At 50.9% G+C, this 16,668-nt stretch overlaps 1 protein-coding gene across 1 annotated transcript; it reads right to left on the minus strand.

The window, feature by feature from the left end:
• Positions 1-8,053: 8,053 nt before the first annotated feature.
• On the minus strand, positions 8,054-16,526 carry MRM1 (mitochondrial rRNA methyltransferase 1). The gene is made up of 5 exons (XM_027472069.3): positions 15,549-16,526; positions 14,977-15,070; positions 13,007-13,127; positions 8,869-8,988; positions 8,054-8,734 (listed from the first exon to the last, which is right to left on the minus strand). Exons 1-5 carry the CDS (start codon positions 16,328-16,330, stop codon positions 8,691-8,693), a joined length of 1,161 nt encoding a protein of 386 aa, XP_027327870.3. The 5' UTR covers positions 16,331-16,526; the 3' UTR covers positions 8,054-8,690.
• Between the last annotated feature and the right edge of the window lie 142 nt (positions 16,527-16,668).

Genomic DNA, 16,668 nt, shown 5'->3' on the forward strand with positions numbered 1-16,668 from the left:
AGCACCCATGGGGCCAGAGGGAGCTCAGCCCAGCCCCACTGCAGCAGGGAGCCCCAAAACCCATGGGCAGAGCAGAGCAGCCCTTTGTCCAAGGGCTGCCAAGTGCCCGTCCTATAAATCCACACTGAAATCACCACCTCTCTCTGCTGCCTGCAGGGCCCACAGGCATCACAGTGCAACCTTGTTTTCAAAATAAATAAATAAATAAATAAACAAACAAAACTTGAGGAAACTGTCTGCTGTTGCTGCATGGGCAACCCCCAGGAGCAGTGCTTTTGTCCCGTGGTGTCTGCTCCTACAAAGTGCCTGCCCCCCTACAACAGTCTTGCTGCCGTCGTCGCTGCCTGCAGGCATCCCTCAGCACTCCCACATTCCTCTGTGCATGCAGCCAGACACACGAGCAGCCTTCCTGAAGGCCGTGCTACTTTATTAGCAGCTCCTCTTTGCAAGCCCTGTACATAATTCGATGTTAATGACAATTCACCGCATGGCTCCGTCCCCGTGCCAGGAGGATGCTCGGGGGATGCTCGGCCCCCGGGGTGCCCCCAGCACCGGCCCCAGCGATCGATCGGTGCAGCCATGGGGCTGGGAGCAGGGCTGGCACGTGTTGGTGGGGGAGAAGGAACAGAAACCACGTTTAATGCCAAGCCAAACTCAAACGTGTGGGAGCAGGCTGGGGGGTGGTCAGAAAAATCTTTTATTGTCTTGCAGATGCTCGGTAACAGCAGCTAAAGCAGGTGCCAGGCCTGGGGAGGAGCAGCGCCTCAGGATGCAGGCCTGTCCTGCAGCACAGCTGCACCTGCACCTCACCCCACGGCACCTGATGGTCATAAAACACCTGCTTCAGTCAGAAAACATGCTGGGAAGAAGCAAATTAAAGCTGGGTGGGCACTGGGGGCTCCCACCCCACACACACACACTGAGGAAGAGCCCAAAGGCAAGGCCGAGGCCTGCAGACAAGGCCCTCACTGCCCGCCTGGCACCCAACATTCCCCAAATTCCCCCCAAATTCTTCCTGCCCCTCCTGACATCCCTGTAGGTTTGCAGAGGGGACATCACGGCTTTGGCTACACTTTCCAACTTGCTGGGCCCATGGCAGGGATTTATGTAAGCGGGCTGCAGGAATAAGCACCGTGCCCTCACACTGCGCTGTGATCTATCCTAAATACCTACAATATTTCTGGTAGTAAACAATCTCCAAGACTCATTTCTTAGAGCAGCAGCAGATGGTCAAGAGCATTTCCTGAAATTGAATATTATAATGAATTTAGGATCGAAAAAATTTACATAATAATCTGTTTTAGATTCTGATAGTGAAGAAACCTACACAGAAACTGCTTCTTTTCAGCTATTCGAATTAAAGTATAAATCTTCAAGTACTTTAATTATAAACAAACTCTTTGCCATTCCAGACCCATGAAAGAAATTGAAAAATTAACTACCCAGTGAAGCTCAAGGCCACGCAGCAGGCTCGGTCCATCCGCCAGCTTACCTCTCGCGACCCAGTGCCATGGCTCTGTGCACAGCAGCCGCAGCGAGATGGACACAGCCCTGCCTGGTGTGCCTGGATTGAGCAGGGAAATGATGAATCCCGTTCCAGTTCTGCACCCTGGGGTGGGATGGGGTGCTGGGGGACAGGGCCATGCTGCCTACGGGCCAGCCGTGCCCAGGTTTGGTGAAGGAGCAGCCTCTGGGGCAGGCACAGAGGACTGTCCCCGTGCCTTGCCCTATGCCTGGTGATGTAGCAGCACCCACGCTGCTGGTGCTGAGCCCCTGCCAGGGCCACCTTCCTCCCCGTTGTGGCACCTGGCACAGCCCTGGGACCAGGACAATTCCCTGCCAGGCCCAGCATCCCGGTCCAGATGCTGATGGGCACACCTGGGAGCAGGGCGGCCTCCAAAGGGCAGCAAATTCAGCGGTGGTGCTCAGCCCCCTGAGCATTGCTGCAGGGGCACCCATGGACGCAGGTGGCCAGAGGCACCAGATGATGACAGCGATGTCCCCATCCTCCCACAGCTGTTGGACCACGGGAGTATTTCACCTGACAGCCTGGGGCTGAGGCAGCAGAGGGCTTTCCCTTTTAGAAAAGCAAATATTTAGTCTAGATAAAAAACCCCGAGAGCGTTTTCCCCAGGTAATACTAGTAACTAAAATAATCACATTCACTTTGCTGGTTTAATTTTATATTTCCATTTCTACCTTATCTTTTTTCTGCAAGCATCATTAAACCACACCATAACAAAAATACATGAACTGTTATTCTTTCAAGAGAAGCCATAAACCACCTCAAAGCTTTTCAAGTTTATTCTTATCTCGTACATCTTCCTCTGGTTCTCTTTTTTTTTTTTTTTTTCCCTTCATGCATTTCAGAAAGGTAGTTTTCCCTAATGTTAAGAATAGTTGCATTGAAAATGAGATGCTGCCTCTGAAAAACCCCTCTGGAGGATTAAATAAGTAAAATATAGCCAGAAAATAAACTGGAACCTCATTAAAATAATTTTGCAAGGAGGAATCCTACCTTACAATAGCTTTTCAATATCACTTAGAAAATTCTTAGAGTCATATATATATGTTCTTAATTCAGGACCTTCCATTAAAAAAGACATTACAGAGGGAACTGAGAGGCCATTTAGTACCCTTGTTTATATAAAAATGCATATTAGGTACAGATGCAATCTCAAGCAGAAGACTTGTGATATGGTTTGAACAAGCTGCGCCGCGCCGGAAGGTGCTAATGAGGGCTGGCAAAGCTGCGAAGGCGCCGGCAGACACCGCCACCTCCTCTGGTCCACCGTGCAACCAAAATCCACCAGTCTTGGAGCAGGACCCGGGACAGAGCTCAGCATCGTGGAGACCTGCAGAGTCCGGTCCTCAGATCTCCAGGGAAAAGAGCTGAGCTAACACTTATGGAGTGCAGGAGAAACACTGCTGATTTGGCAGCTTCTAAAACAGGCCAGAAAAAAAAATATTAAAAAAAAAAAAAAAAAATTGGCAGGTTTAACTTTGCATCAAGCCAGAGCACATTGTTACATTTTTAAATATATCAAACTATTGATCATAAGCAAGCCAATTACCTCTGTGCATAGCTAAAGCTGTGCAGTGAGCATATTTGAGCCATCGCTGCATCCACCCATCCATTCTGCACCGACTGGGCAAAAACCTCCCAGCCTCCAGCAGCCGGATCGTGAGCTCCCCACGGACACAGCCCACGAGGGATGCTGCCACGGGCTCCAGCAGCATTCCCAGTGGCCTGGTCAGCATCATTTTGGCGTGCCTGCTTGCACATATGAAATGCATTCAGCACAAACAACTTCGTAACAGCGTGATGCGCTGGGAGATGTAATTAAACACAAACAGCACCCAGCTGCAAGGAGCACGCAATGCGCATCTTTTATCTCTGAATTTGGGTACCCGTGTTCGGCAGTGACATCCGTCTCAGGGCTGAAGCCAGTCACCACTATTTTAGCACTAACAAGAACCCTGTGTACTTGCAGAGCATCTCCCAGCTGAAGATCCCAATACACGGACAAATATTTTATCTCCAGAGGCTTTGAGAAAGACGGTAAGCATAATCGCTACCCCAGCCCACTGAAAACACAAGAAGAATTTCTTCAGCTATCCCCAAAACCTCCATCAGTTTGAACTGGACCGCAAGGTAACTTCAATCACCCTGAGGCTGAAGCCCAAGTGAGGTTAAAGCATCTTCCCTCAAAGCAAAATACTCCCTCCAGCTCCTATTAAAAAAAAAAAAAAAAAAAAAAAAAAAACAAGCCCAACACCCCCCAGTTACGATAATGCAGGCACACAGCCCCAGACGTGCACGCATCACACATGGCACAGCCCCTGCAAAACCGCCGCTGCCGTAAACCAAGCCTCATCTTACACAATATTTGGGTCGCAAGTTTTATAGGGAATAAATATCACACTTCAATTTCATGGTAACTTAGGAGGGTTGACTGGCAAATACCATGGCTTTTACATGGTTCTACCAATTACGGAGCAATTACATGTAACCTAGATCTGGAGGACATACAGTAGAGATATAATGTATTCCTCTCCGTGTTAAAAAGAAAGAGGCAGTTAATAGAAAACACTTTTTTTTTTTTTTTTTTTGAATTATAAAACTCTCCGATTAGAACCCACAATATTCCTGGGTGACGTTATTAAAACTCCACATCAATCTCCAACCCAACGCAAAGACTGCCACCCCATTAACACATCAGTTGTGGGACGATCAATAAAAATTTACTTTAAAATGTGCCATATGTCGCCTCCAACAAAGTTTTATTATTCAGATTCATCAGTTTGTACCTCAACCCCCGTGCAATTAAATCCCATTTAGCAGGACTGACCTCCTGATTTGAACTTGTCATTCCTACAGCTGGTTTGGAGTTTAACAGCACTTTTAAGTAATGAAAGCAAAACGTCTGCGAGTTGGTGGTGGAGCACGGTGAGCCCTCTGCCAGGAGCCCTCGTCGCACCTCTGCTGCCGCACAGCTCTCGCACCAAAACAGGGTGAGGGGAAAAAAAAAAAAAATAATAATAAAAAAAAAAAAGCGCGCAGGCACATTTTAACATGTTGTAGCATATTTGTAAACATCGTTAATCACGGATTAGCAGATGGTAATGTTAATTGCACCTGTGGAAGTAACAAGACCTCAAGGTTGATTACATTTACAAACTCCGATCATCGCTGCGGCGCGGCTGGAGGATTCCCCGCCGCACCCGGAGGGGCCGCGTGCCCAGGCTGAGCCCTCGCGCCCGATTTTCAGCACGGCCTCGTTATAAAGCTGCTGCAGAAAAATGGGACAATTAATGCTGGCAGAGACCTGCGCCTGTGCTCGTCAGGTGGGCACAGGGCTTAAGTATAACAGGGATGGTGCCAGAGATGCTTTAAAAAAAAAAAAAAAAAATCAAACCCACAACTTTCTTGAAAGCAGCTGCAAATGAGAACGAGAAGCCCTGGAGCAGCCAAATCAATCTCATTCCACTGCACACAGCCCAGCTGCCCACGGCGGCACGAGCACCAGGCACGAGCACAGGGCAGCCCCGGCCGTGGCACAGTGCCGATCGTGGCACAGAGAAAATAGCCGTTCCCTGCCCAAAAACACTGCCAGCCCCTCTCAGGAAACCTCCTTAGGAGCCAGTCGAGGATTTTATGGAATGATTTGGTTTTGGTCACATTAATAATCTGTGCACAAAACCTAAATTTGGGGCATTAGCTGAGCTTCTCCAAGCCTGTTCTCCCTTGAGTTGATTTTGGGGGATGAAAAGATTTGTGCTCAGCCTGGTCTGAGATTAAAAAGACAGGCGCGGAGCGCATCTTCTGAGCTAGCAAGGACAAATATTTTGCCACTGTGCTTAGAGACACTTTGATTATTGAGAAATCATTTTGGAAGGGCAATTACTAAATTTTAAAATCAATTTGGTAAATATGCTTCTGAGAGGAATCCATGACAAGCAGCAGGGAGGGAAGAATTGACTTTCAAATTACACACACACACTTTATTCATATCTAAATATCAAAGAGACTCTATGTACAAACAGAAGTAATCAGGAAACATGTTTTGATCTTGCTGATGTACACAAAAAATGACAATTAATGTCCTCCTTTATGATATAAAGCCAGGAGTTTTTTACAGTTACATTACAGGGACGATTATAGTCGAGCTTAAGGCTAAAAATAATGAAAGACTATAAAAACTACATTTTAACGTTTAAAAATATCCAGGAAATTAACTGGAGAAGCAGGCAATGATCCAATTAATGGATCGCATTTATTAGATCGGGGGCAAATCACGCAGCAGAAGGCTCCATCTCAAAAGGTGCCACTCTGCAGAGGTCCCTGTGCTCCTCCCGGCACCGCGAGGCCTCAGGCGTGCTGGGTCCGCAGCAGGATGCGGCTCAGGCAGGAGGAGAGGTGTCAGCTGTGCCAGAAGCCGAACCCACGTCCATGAGCTGGGCACCAGCGATGCAAAGCAGGGCCAAAAGTTAACGCCGAGGGAGATGTGCTGAATGCAGCGGCTGTAGCTGTCCAGGGTGGGATTTACTGCACTCGCAATGACGCCCGAGGAGCAGCAGTCAGGCATGGTCTGAGCCCCAGCCCTGTTTGTGCACTCAGATCCCCATTTCCCTCGCCTTGCACCAGCAGCAGATGCACTCCCTGGATGTGCCAACAGAGCTGGCAGACAAACTGTTAAAAATAACCATAAAGCAGCAGAGCTTCTTAAAATGCAAAGCTCATACAGCCCCCGGTAAGCCCGGTCTGACGCTCCAGTGCCACTGCAAGGTGCTGCGAGACAGCGGCTGCACGGGGCAATTTGTGGGGAGTCGCTGCAGAGATGGATGCTGAGCCACCAGAGGAGCGACTGCAGGGATTCTGATCCATCCTGCCTGCAAGGCCTGGGAAACCCACTCGTTGGCACGTTTAAAACAGGACCAGACTGCTGGAAACTGCTCCCAGAGGAAAACCGATCACAGCGCAGGGGGACGGAGAGACCCGGCCAGGCCCCCACCCCAGGGCTCCTGGCAATGTCCCCACACTCACCCCACTGACAGAGCCACTGTGGGCACCAAGGTCTTGAGGCTTTTTGGGTTCAAAAAAGTAACTGCTCCATCGTTACTCACCTGCCTCCTCATTAGGGAGGTAAACCAGCACAGCTATGCATGGTCTGAGGGTGCGCGGCTTTCCCAAACCGAAGCAAACTTAATGAAGTGCCTCCTCTTATTGAAGTACTGCACAAAGAAATTATTGCTTTTTTAAAATGAGAAACCACAGTTTGTATGAAATCAGAAAAAAAAAATTATATACACTTATCTATAGATTAAGAATGGAGCAAAGGCTTTATCCTCATCTCTGCTGCTGAGAAGGACTCAGTTAGCCCCAAGTGCTGACCCTGTCTTGCGAAAAATGAGCAAATCTAAGCCACGGGCACCCTCTGCTGGGGCAGACACGGCTGCATGATCAGCGCCAGCAGGGAAGGCTTGCCAGCAGCCTCGCTGGCCCCTTGCCTTTTCATTTCAGCATTAAAAAATAAAAATAAAAAAGATACATTCAGCCCACAAAGGGAGTGCTACGCACCTGCCCAGCAGCCATCACCCCTGCAGTCCACCAGACTTTCTGCTGCTGTTTGGTGAACAATTTCAGACGCAGGCACAGAAGCATGTCTGGCACTGCAGCAGGCATTTTTGGAGGAATTTGGCTTCTGGCCTTTTGTACTGAAGAGGCCGAAGGGGCAGCCACAGCTCAGGATACGTGCTGCCACACACCAGTCACCCTCTCCAGCTGCAGTGACAGAAGTGAGCGCTCGACACCACTGAACAGCAGCAGGTTTCAGTGCGAGGCTGAGCAGGATCCCACCTGCAGGCCATCCCCTGGCTGGGCGATGCTCCTCGTTTCTCCTCGGCCAGGGAAGCCCCCAGAGCTGCTGCAGCAGCAGAGTAACATGTCCTGTCCCAGCCCTCGTCCTGTCCCAGCCCTGCAGCCGCCACCGCAGCCAGTGCCCTCGGCAAGGCCGGCCAGCCTCTCCCAGGGACACATCTGAAAAACCCCCACATCCACAGACCGGTTTACAGACTTCATTTAGCTCAAAGGAAAGTCCTAATTAGTCACTCTGAGTGATTTACTTGTTCATTTGGAAGGGGGGAGGGGGGAGACTAAGCTGAATTGTTTGAAATTATCCCTAAAGGGCACTGTAAATTAAGTGTTAATGAGGAATCCTATGCAAAGGGCCACAGTAGCTAAATAAAATAATTAAGGTGCTAAGCGATAACATTCATTTGGTTCTCAATAATTTAGCCAGCCTGGTTTTCAACCAGGATATTTGCAAATGAAACCACCGTCACCACGCTCCCTGCACCCACGATGCCATCAGTGGGGACTGTGGTGCTGGGGCAGCTCAGCATCCAGCTGCATCTCGCCCACCGTGGAAAGAAAAAATTCCCTAAATGAGGAGAACAAGCTCCACACACCCCTTCCCACCTGAAGGGAGAGCCCCGTTCCACTGATCACACTCAGGGTTTATATATGACACAAGAAGGATTGATTTCAGTCTACAAGAGATCTTCACAGAGGCTTTATTTCAACGGGCTGCATTTTTCCCCACTACAGCTCTTTGGAACAGGTTGTGTCCATCCTTTGGCACGGCCGCAGATTCATGTTACAATCAAGTACAAAACGCTGCACTTGAGACTTCCAAATAGCAATATGTAACAGGGGAACTGCCTCGGGAATAAATTGCTATCGAGTAGTCCCAAACCCAACCTGTTTGTTGTCAGCACCCTCCTGGCAGCTAGGAGGGTGCCAACCAAGAACTCCTCTCCACAGCCCGAGTAATGTAAGTCCCCTGGCTATTTTATTGCAAAAAAACAAAGGATTGGGCTGTCTGCTTTTAAAACCTAGCTTTGTCTCCTCTTCCTTACAACCTTTCCTCTGAGGGTGTGAGGTGTTACCAACTGCTTGAAGGCATCTGACTTCAGCACTGAGCCAGGGCTCTGGTGGCATTGTGCACCAGCCAAAACACAGGTCGGGCCAACGGGGCTCACCCTGTACATTGTAGAGATGGTGAAAAGCCTGGAAGGAGCAATTCCACATCCACACCGACTGGAAGCAGCCACGAAACGCCAAGCGGCCTCCCTCTGCCAAAGGTCCAGGCTGGGAGACCTCCACCACGTGCCCCAGTAAAAATCAGTCACTGCCTCAGCTTTTGGCTGCAGATGGAGTGCAGGAGAATACCTGTAGCAAAGTTAAAAACAAAAAACATATATTTAAAAAAAATTAAAAGAAAATCATTCTGAGAGCCTAGATGCTTGAGATTTTTAAGCGCAGAAATTTGGACTGATGCCCTTGTGCATCAGGATTATTTTTACCAGTAGCCACAGAGACGTTCAGCGACTCGATCCCCGGGTGAAGCGCTCTGCCAGGGGGAATGGCCAGCATCCGATGGCACAAGAGCTGCGTCTCCAGGGAAAGTCCGTCCCCTTCATTACCTGCAGAACACAGACACCACTCAGGTCAGCTCACAGCCACTGCCACGTTCCTTCTTCCCTGTCACAAGCACAGGTCTTGCTAATGCTCTCTCACCACTCACCAACCTCATCCACCCCACCGAACAACAGCCAAGAAATACCAGAGACGAGCTGGGCGCCTTCCCTGCCATCCCTGGTCCCCTCCAACCTCCCTGGCCCCACTCTCCAGTACCTGCAATGTTCCCAAAACCCTCACAACACACCCAGTAAATCACAGAGACTTGGAGCTCGAGTGCAAGCACCCCCCATGTGAGCACCCACGGTGCCAGCGGGCAGCTGCCCACGTACACGGGCTGCTGCCAGAGGCACGAAGCAGACGAGGCCACCGGCCTGCTGTGGCACAGCAAATCCCACAGCCCTATCGGCAGCGACAGGCTCAGCCTTTTCAGCGCAGAGTACCACCAGCTGGGTGCAACTTGTGAATGCAGACAGTTTAACCAGAGGCTTCAATTGATTAGTTGTTAAACCATCCAACAGCCCTGATATGTTTGGGCTGATACACTGGTGAAACAGAGTTGAAATCTATCCCAGGTCATTAGTAGTTGTTTGACTCACACTGTCACAAAGGGAAATGGAAAGGGAGAGGCTTTAAACAATCCTATGTGCAGACAAGTGAAAATGCAGAAGACCACAGACCTCCCAGCCCGCTCAGCTCCCCAAAGACTTCTTCCACATTCATTATTTAGAGCTACACAGACAGCTACACGGCTGCAAGCATACCTGGCTCATTTCAAAGACGTGCCCACCCTCTAACAAACCAGGCTCAGCACGCTGGATGCCAAACATTCCCCTTCGACAGCCAGACCCGGGGCCCAGCTGAACCCCAGACTCACCCAGGGCAGCACCACTGGGGCACACGCTGTGTGTGCAACCAGGCCTCGCTCAGCTCACCTCCACTCATCTGAGGTTTAACAGCATCACGGATGCTTAAGGCACTGTCTCTGCCACTGGAGACTCGCTCCTCAGCTGGGCTGAGTTGCCACAAAGTTCTTCCCTTGGTGTCTGCTTAGAGCTCTTCCCCAGCAGGTCCTGTGCCCGGTCTCTACATATTTATCTGTGTGAGACCTCCTCCCGCACGGCACAGGGCGTGCTGTTATTACCACTTCACAGACTGGATGCTGAGGCCCTGTCTCACGTTTCGCTGGCTGATCTAACAGGCAAGATGCACTCTGTGTAAGGAAAAGCAGGCATTTGGTCATGCGTCTTGCATCACCTTCCCAGAGAAAATAAGCAAAAGCGCCCTTTTGCTGGGGTGAATGAACCTTCAGAAAAACAAAATCCCATCCTAACCCTTCTTTTCTTGCTGCTTTAAGCCAGCAGCGCAGACAAGGCATGGCTGAGGGATCCGAGGCCACCTGGGAGGCCTGGGTGACACAGGGAACTGAAGCCAGGGCTCCCACAGCCCGCCCTGCCTTCATCACTAGACTGTGGCTCTCTAGGGATGCTCCAAGGAAATAAAAATATATACACTAACCTACTTTTGCCTGATTCAACGCAGGAAAGTTTTAGATCTTACAGCACTATTTGTCTCCTGAGCCTCTCAAAACCACATTCTCACGGGGCTCTCCAACTGGGACAGCAGCTATTAGCAGAGGTGCCACAGTTCCTGGAGCAATCCCCTCCTCTCCCTGATACGGGCCTTACGATTCCTAATAAAGGCAGCAATTTTGCTTCCAGCTTTTACAAAGCTTTTTATGGCTCTAGCTGCTTAAAATAATTAGGACCTATAAATTCAGGGCAAAAAGACTTGCACAGACTGTGACACGTGGGAGGGAGTATCGACTAAATCAGAAAGGATCCTAGTTTATACTGGTGAACAAAACGCTTCCCACTTCAGATCTTTGGCTTTGATCTCATGGTTTTGTCTCCAGTGACAGAGCACCTGATACTGTCCTTAATTATTTGGCAATGCCTGCTCCCCATGCAGTACTGCCCAGGACTTGGTCTGGTGCTCACAGGAGCCTGTAATAACGCACCACCCCTCACCTTCACACTCCGACTTCCCATATGGGATCAGACTCATGCTCCAAACACTCCTGCTCCTCCAAACCACACAGCACACTTTGCACCACAGCACATGAAAGCCTCTGAGCTTGGCTGAAATGAGAGAACAGGAGTTTCCCTGCCCCTCCTGCAATTAACACCAGTGTAGCAACTGCAGGTTTTGGTGCAGGATGTCCAAAGCTAGGGGCTGTGCTGAGGAAGGTGCACAACGAGCAGCTTGATAAAACCACCACTTCCACTGCCTTAAAACCCAAGCTGAGGACTGAATGTGTAAGAACAAACTACCCAGCAACTCTTCTTCCCTGGCCACCGAAGTGCTCCCAACCTGTTCCTGTTCACACAGGGCACACGAGACATTGTCTGAAGGGCACCTGGCCTGCTGGTCACCTTAGGCAACACCTCTAGCACAGACAACATTCACCTGGGCTCTCCAAATCATTCTCTTCCAAGCCAGCGAGGATGCCAGGGGGGTGAATTCAAGTCTGCAAATGCTTAACTTACAAGACAATCTATGCAATGCTCGCTACCATGCTAATATATCTTTGCTGCTCTCTATTTGTGGCTGCAGGTACGCTACATATTCAGATCTAGGATGTTTCTTCAAACAACCCCAGCATCAGACAACTGTAATGTTCAATTTTCTTTTCAGTGAAGAGTTAGTGCTCAGCAGAGAGTTGAAATCATTACTGCTGCAAGGTCTGGGAGCTCTCCTTATGCATCTACCCATCAGCCTCCAATCTCCCTTGACAAAAGGATATTTGGACTTTTTCCTGGAGAAATCTCTCATAATTCAAGGTAATGACACCACTGCCACTTTCACCCCCTTCCTTTCTCTTGGTGTTGCCGTTGTTTCTGGGATGCATTTCTTTGTGGTCCATCAGCATCGCTGCCAGCCTCCCCATCCCCTTTATAATATAGCTTCACACATCTTGTAGAGATGCCAGATTTGCTGCATTGTCTTGTCAGTATTTCTAGGAGTTCAATAAACATTTTAATTAAAGGAATGTCTTCTGAGCCAAGAAAACCGCAGCACGGGGCAGGATTACAGCCCCTTGATGGCTCGTCGCCAGCATGACACCACTTCCAAGTGTAAAAGCTCAAACCAGCTTCGTGCCAGGTGACAGACACAAAGCAGGGGCTATAGGATGGCCACACAGGGGTGCCTAGAGCAGCACTCCTGGGTGAATCCCTATCTCTGGCTGCCACAGGGCCAGTACTCCCCTTCTCTTCACCTTCTGGCAGGCTGCACAGCTCAAACTGCCTACAAAAGGCAGCATCCTTTGCAAGTTTCACAGCACACAGCTCTGGCAGGGAGGAGGTTAAACCTGCCCTTCCTACCAGCACTGCAGTGGCCAGCAGCTCCTGCCTTCTCACAGGCACACACAAGCAGCCACAGACCGATCTCGGTGGTGGTCTCGGCCACAAAGCCCAGCCTTTTGTTCCGATCATCCCCAGCATCATCTCCTCATCTCCAGACCGGAGCACAGACACAGGACAGCTCATCCTCACAGCCTCAGCACAGCACAAGCAGACATGTACCTCCTGGGTCTCTCTCACCCAGGTCTGTGCTTGGCCAACACAGAAAATCCAGGTTCAGGGCCCTACAACAGGATCAACAGCACTGCAGAACGCAATGCAAAGCAACGTGCTGTGGTTGCACTGACCCAGTCCTGCCCTGCTATCGAGAACTGCCACGTAGTCCCTCTGCAGTTATTAAACTCCCTGTTCATCTGCACAAACTGTTTTGTTCTTTACAGTTCCTACTGGGAAACCTCCAGGCTCCCTGCTTCTTCTTGGCCTCTGTTTTATTTGCCCACAGATCACGCTGGTGCTTCTCGCTCAGCTTTTTTTTTCCAGACCAAAGCGTAATAGAACGTAACAGACCTGCAACTAGCTTAGGGGATGACATGCTACCCCGATCAATTCCTCACACACGTGCTTCCACCAAGCCCAAAGCTCTGTCAATTGACAATACCTATTACTATAATAATGGGTTTATTCCACCGAAATTCCGAGCAACTGATGACAGGAACGTTTTCCACCTCTTCGGGCTTGCTCACCGTTCCCAAAACTTCCCAGCCTTCTGCAGCTTTAGCCTGAGAACACGAAAGGAAATACATGTTAAAAACAACAGCAACTTTTCAAGCTTAAAAAGAAAGTAAGATATGTACATAACCAAATAAATGTTTTAGACTTGTAGTTAAGCTGACTGGCCTTTTGACACCCCTTGCATTTTTACCACCAAAGTCCTACTAGTACCAGGACACGAACCTTGAAGGAGGAAAATGAACAAAACAAACTAAAAGCGGGTTATTTTCCTCCTGTTGTTTGTTCCAGTTTATCAAGCAAACAAAAAGCAACTAGAAAGCTTTTTCTGCCAGTGTAACAGTTCTAGGAGGGTTTTTGGCAGCAAAGTACACAGAAAGAGTAGCGTTAAACAAATCAGCATAATGCTAATGAACAGAGCAATGTGGCACAAGTTCTCAAGCGCAGCCTCAGCCATCAGAAGCCCCCAGGAACATTTTCAAACACAACTACACATTTTTCAACCTGGATGCCAAAAATCAGCTCATATAAAAAGCAGGGCACTCAACACTCAGTGCTTCACACAACCAGAGAACCAGCCTTCCCTGCCTCACCCTAGTGAAAAGAACCTCAATTATTTGTCTTAGAAATCCATTTTAACAATAAAAGAGCTGCTGCTTCTTGCCAGCTTCATTTCCTGTGAAACTGGTGCTTTTTACATTAAGTTATATCAAATTTACACCAGCCAGGCAATGCCAAGGGTTAGGCCGGTGAATCTGGGTCCAATTAAATGAACTGCTGCAATGGCTCCCAATGTTAATAATTCAGGCTTTACAGTAACAAAGTGATTCTTCCAGCTGTTTCAATTAAATATCAATGTACTTTATATGCCTTTCATTTCATCATCCTCTAGAGCTCCAACGGCCACACACCTATGGTACAGCTGAACGCTGGTTTTCTAGCACCAAGCTTCCAGGCTTACCCCTGCGTGGAACGTGATCAGCTCCTCCTCAAAGGGACAGAGGCACGCAGCTACCCCAAGAGAGCCTCTGTCCCTCTATGGATCCAAAGCTTCTGCCCTCCCACACCTTGCTGGACCCTCCAGCCCCACCGCTGTACTGGTCTGGGGCACCCCATGCAAACAGAGGAAGGCAGAAGAGAGCCTGTGGCTCCTCGCTCCCTGGCCACATCACCCAGCCTCACGCAGGCAGCATTCAGCTGGTTTCCAGCCCAGCCAGGGCACAAAGCCCCTCCACAAGAAGTCAGGGCAGTTGTGTGGTGCTACTGCAGGGGATGGACTCACACTAATTCAAAGTAACTCTCCTGTGTTTGTTTCAGCTTAAATCAGGTTTTTCCATGTGCATTCCCCTTTTGTGTTCTGCAAAGGCCCTTATCTCACCTCACAGCATAGGTACAGGGTAAAAAGCTTCTCAGCGGCTCACACCCAGCCCTGCTTTCTCCTCACTCCCCTGCTCCAAAGGCTGCCCAATGCTGCCATCGTGTGCCTGGCTCTGGGACGCTGCCTCTGTGTGCACTGGGAAAGACCTGCTGCAGGCAGCAGCACCAGCCCTGGTCCCCACGGACAGACAGGGAGACAGACCCCATCTTACCGAGTCGCAGCACAGACCCGCTGCTACCCTGCCAGCACCATCCTCCAGAAAGGACCCACAACACAGAGCAGCTATCCCAACCCAACCCGACACAACTGGACTGCGGGTGCGAGCCCATCAGAGAGGTCCTACAGCACAGAGCACTGGTAGCGAACAGGAACACAGAGCAGGAGAACAGAACGCTGCAAAAATTTGAGTCCTCTTTCTGCACCTCCTTTCTGTTCAGCACATGCAATATTTGAGGTTTCCCATATATATGGTACACTAAAATACTGGAAGAAAAAAAAAACAAAAACGTGGATCATTCTACCTTCAAAAAGCTCCGGAGGTCATCTGTGCTGTAGACATCAAAGACTTCCATAGCTCCAGAGCTAGCTTTGCTCACTGTCGGAGTCAAGGGGCAGCTGCAAGGGAAAACAAGAAAGGAAAAGTTTCGTATGATGGCAAAAGAGAAAGACCAGGAGGATTTTTGCTTCTCTATTTCCTTCTCTTGCCTGTGCAGCAGGCAATTCCATCTAGTCTGCAAAAGATCTCGTTTGCTATACGGATGTATTTTCCTATGGAGAATAGGAGGGCTCAAAAATTAACCCAAGAGATAAGTTGCAGCAGTTCTGTGCACAGTTGGACAATTAAAACACAAAATTAGTTTTTTAAAAAGGGTACCCAGGGAGGTTCCCTACCAGCCTGGAACATGACAACCCGGAGCCTCCCTGCAGAGCACAACGCGGAGCAGCAACTGCCCAAATCCAGTTCTCAAGCTCAGTCTTAGAAAGCCCTCTAAAGAAGCTGCTGAGCAGTGCAGGCTACAAAGCTCTTTGGGCTCCAGCAGAAATAGAAAAGAGAAAACTCAAGCACCGAAGCAGCAGACACCCAAGCCCGTACCTGTCCCTCTGGCTGGTCACCACTCTGTCCACCCCCAAGAAGTATGCAGAGCGCAGCAGCGCGCCCAGGTTCATGGGATCCTGGATCTGCTCCAGCACCAGCCAAACCAGCTGCCGGTTCGGACCCTCTTCACCCCCCAGCTCGGGCTCCTCGGCTTCCTCCAGACTCTTGAAACGCAGAGGGGAGGCCTCTAAACAAACCCCCTGGTGCACCCGGCCTCTGCACAGCGCGTCCAGCTCTCTCCTCTGGACACGGTGCACGGGCACCCCCCGGGCCGTGGCCTGAAGGACGAACTCGCTGGTGACCAGGCGCTGAGCACCAGCACCCTCCTTGAGGAACAGCCTGAACAGATCCCTCCTGGACTGCGACAGGGCCATGGCGCACGGCGCGATGCCGAAGAGGATCTCCGAGCCCCTCGTCCTCTCCACGGCCAGCCCTTCCAGCCTCCTCCTGGCCTTTGGGACCTCGCCCCCCGGCCACCTCCACCCCTCCTGCCCTGCTCCTGCAGCCCCCCGGGGTCCCCTCTCACAACCCTCGATCCCCCTCTGTCTCCGGGGGTCCGGCCCCACGCGTGTCCGTGGGGGGCCGCGGGCATCGCCCCCCGCCTCAGCCGCCCCCTGCAAGGCCGCAGCTGGAAGCTGAGCCCCTGGGGAAGGCCCTGGCCCAGCAGCCAGCGGCCGGCAGCCCCACGGGGGGCAAATGTCCCGCGTGGGGCCGTGGCCCCCAGCCCCGAGCACCACCCTGGCGGCCCCCCGGCGGAGAGCCCGCAGCGCTTGCTCCATGGGCAAGGCGTGGGGTGGGGGATAAAATAATAATAATAATAAAAATAAAAAACACCGGAGCCAGCCCCAGAAGCGGCGTGGGCTCAGGGAGGGGCCCACGCAGCCCCCACAGAGCCCCGGGAAGGGCCGCGGACACGCGTGGGCCCCGCCGCGCCGCTTCCGTGCTGTGGGGGGGGGGGGAGCGGGGCCGCACCACAGCGCCGCGGGGCGGCCGGCGGGGCACAGGGCCCGGGCCCGGCCCCCCTGACAGGGCCCTAATTAACGACGGGAGCCGCCCCGCCCTCATTAACGCCTCTCATTAGGGCGGGCCGCGCCTCGGCCTGGTGCAGCCGCAGCCT

This window comes from Anas platyrhynchos, chromosome 20, assembly GCF_047663525.1.
Source record: "Anas platyrhynchos isolate ZD024472 breed Pekin duck chromosome 20, IASCAAS_PekinDuck_T2T, whole genome shotgun sequence".
Classification (NCBI taxonomy): Eukaryota; Metazoa; Chordata; class Aves; order Anseriformes; family Anatidae; genus Anas; species Anas platyrhynchos.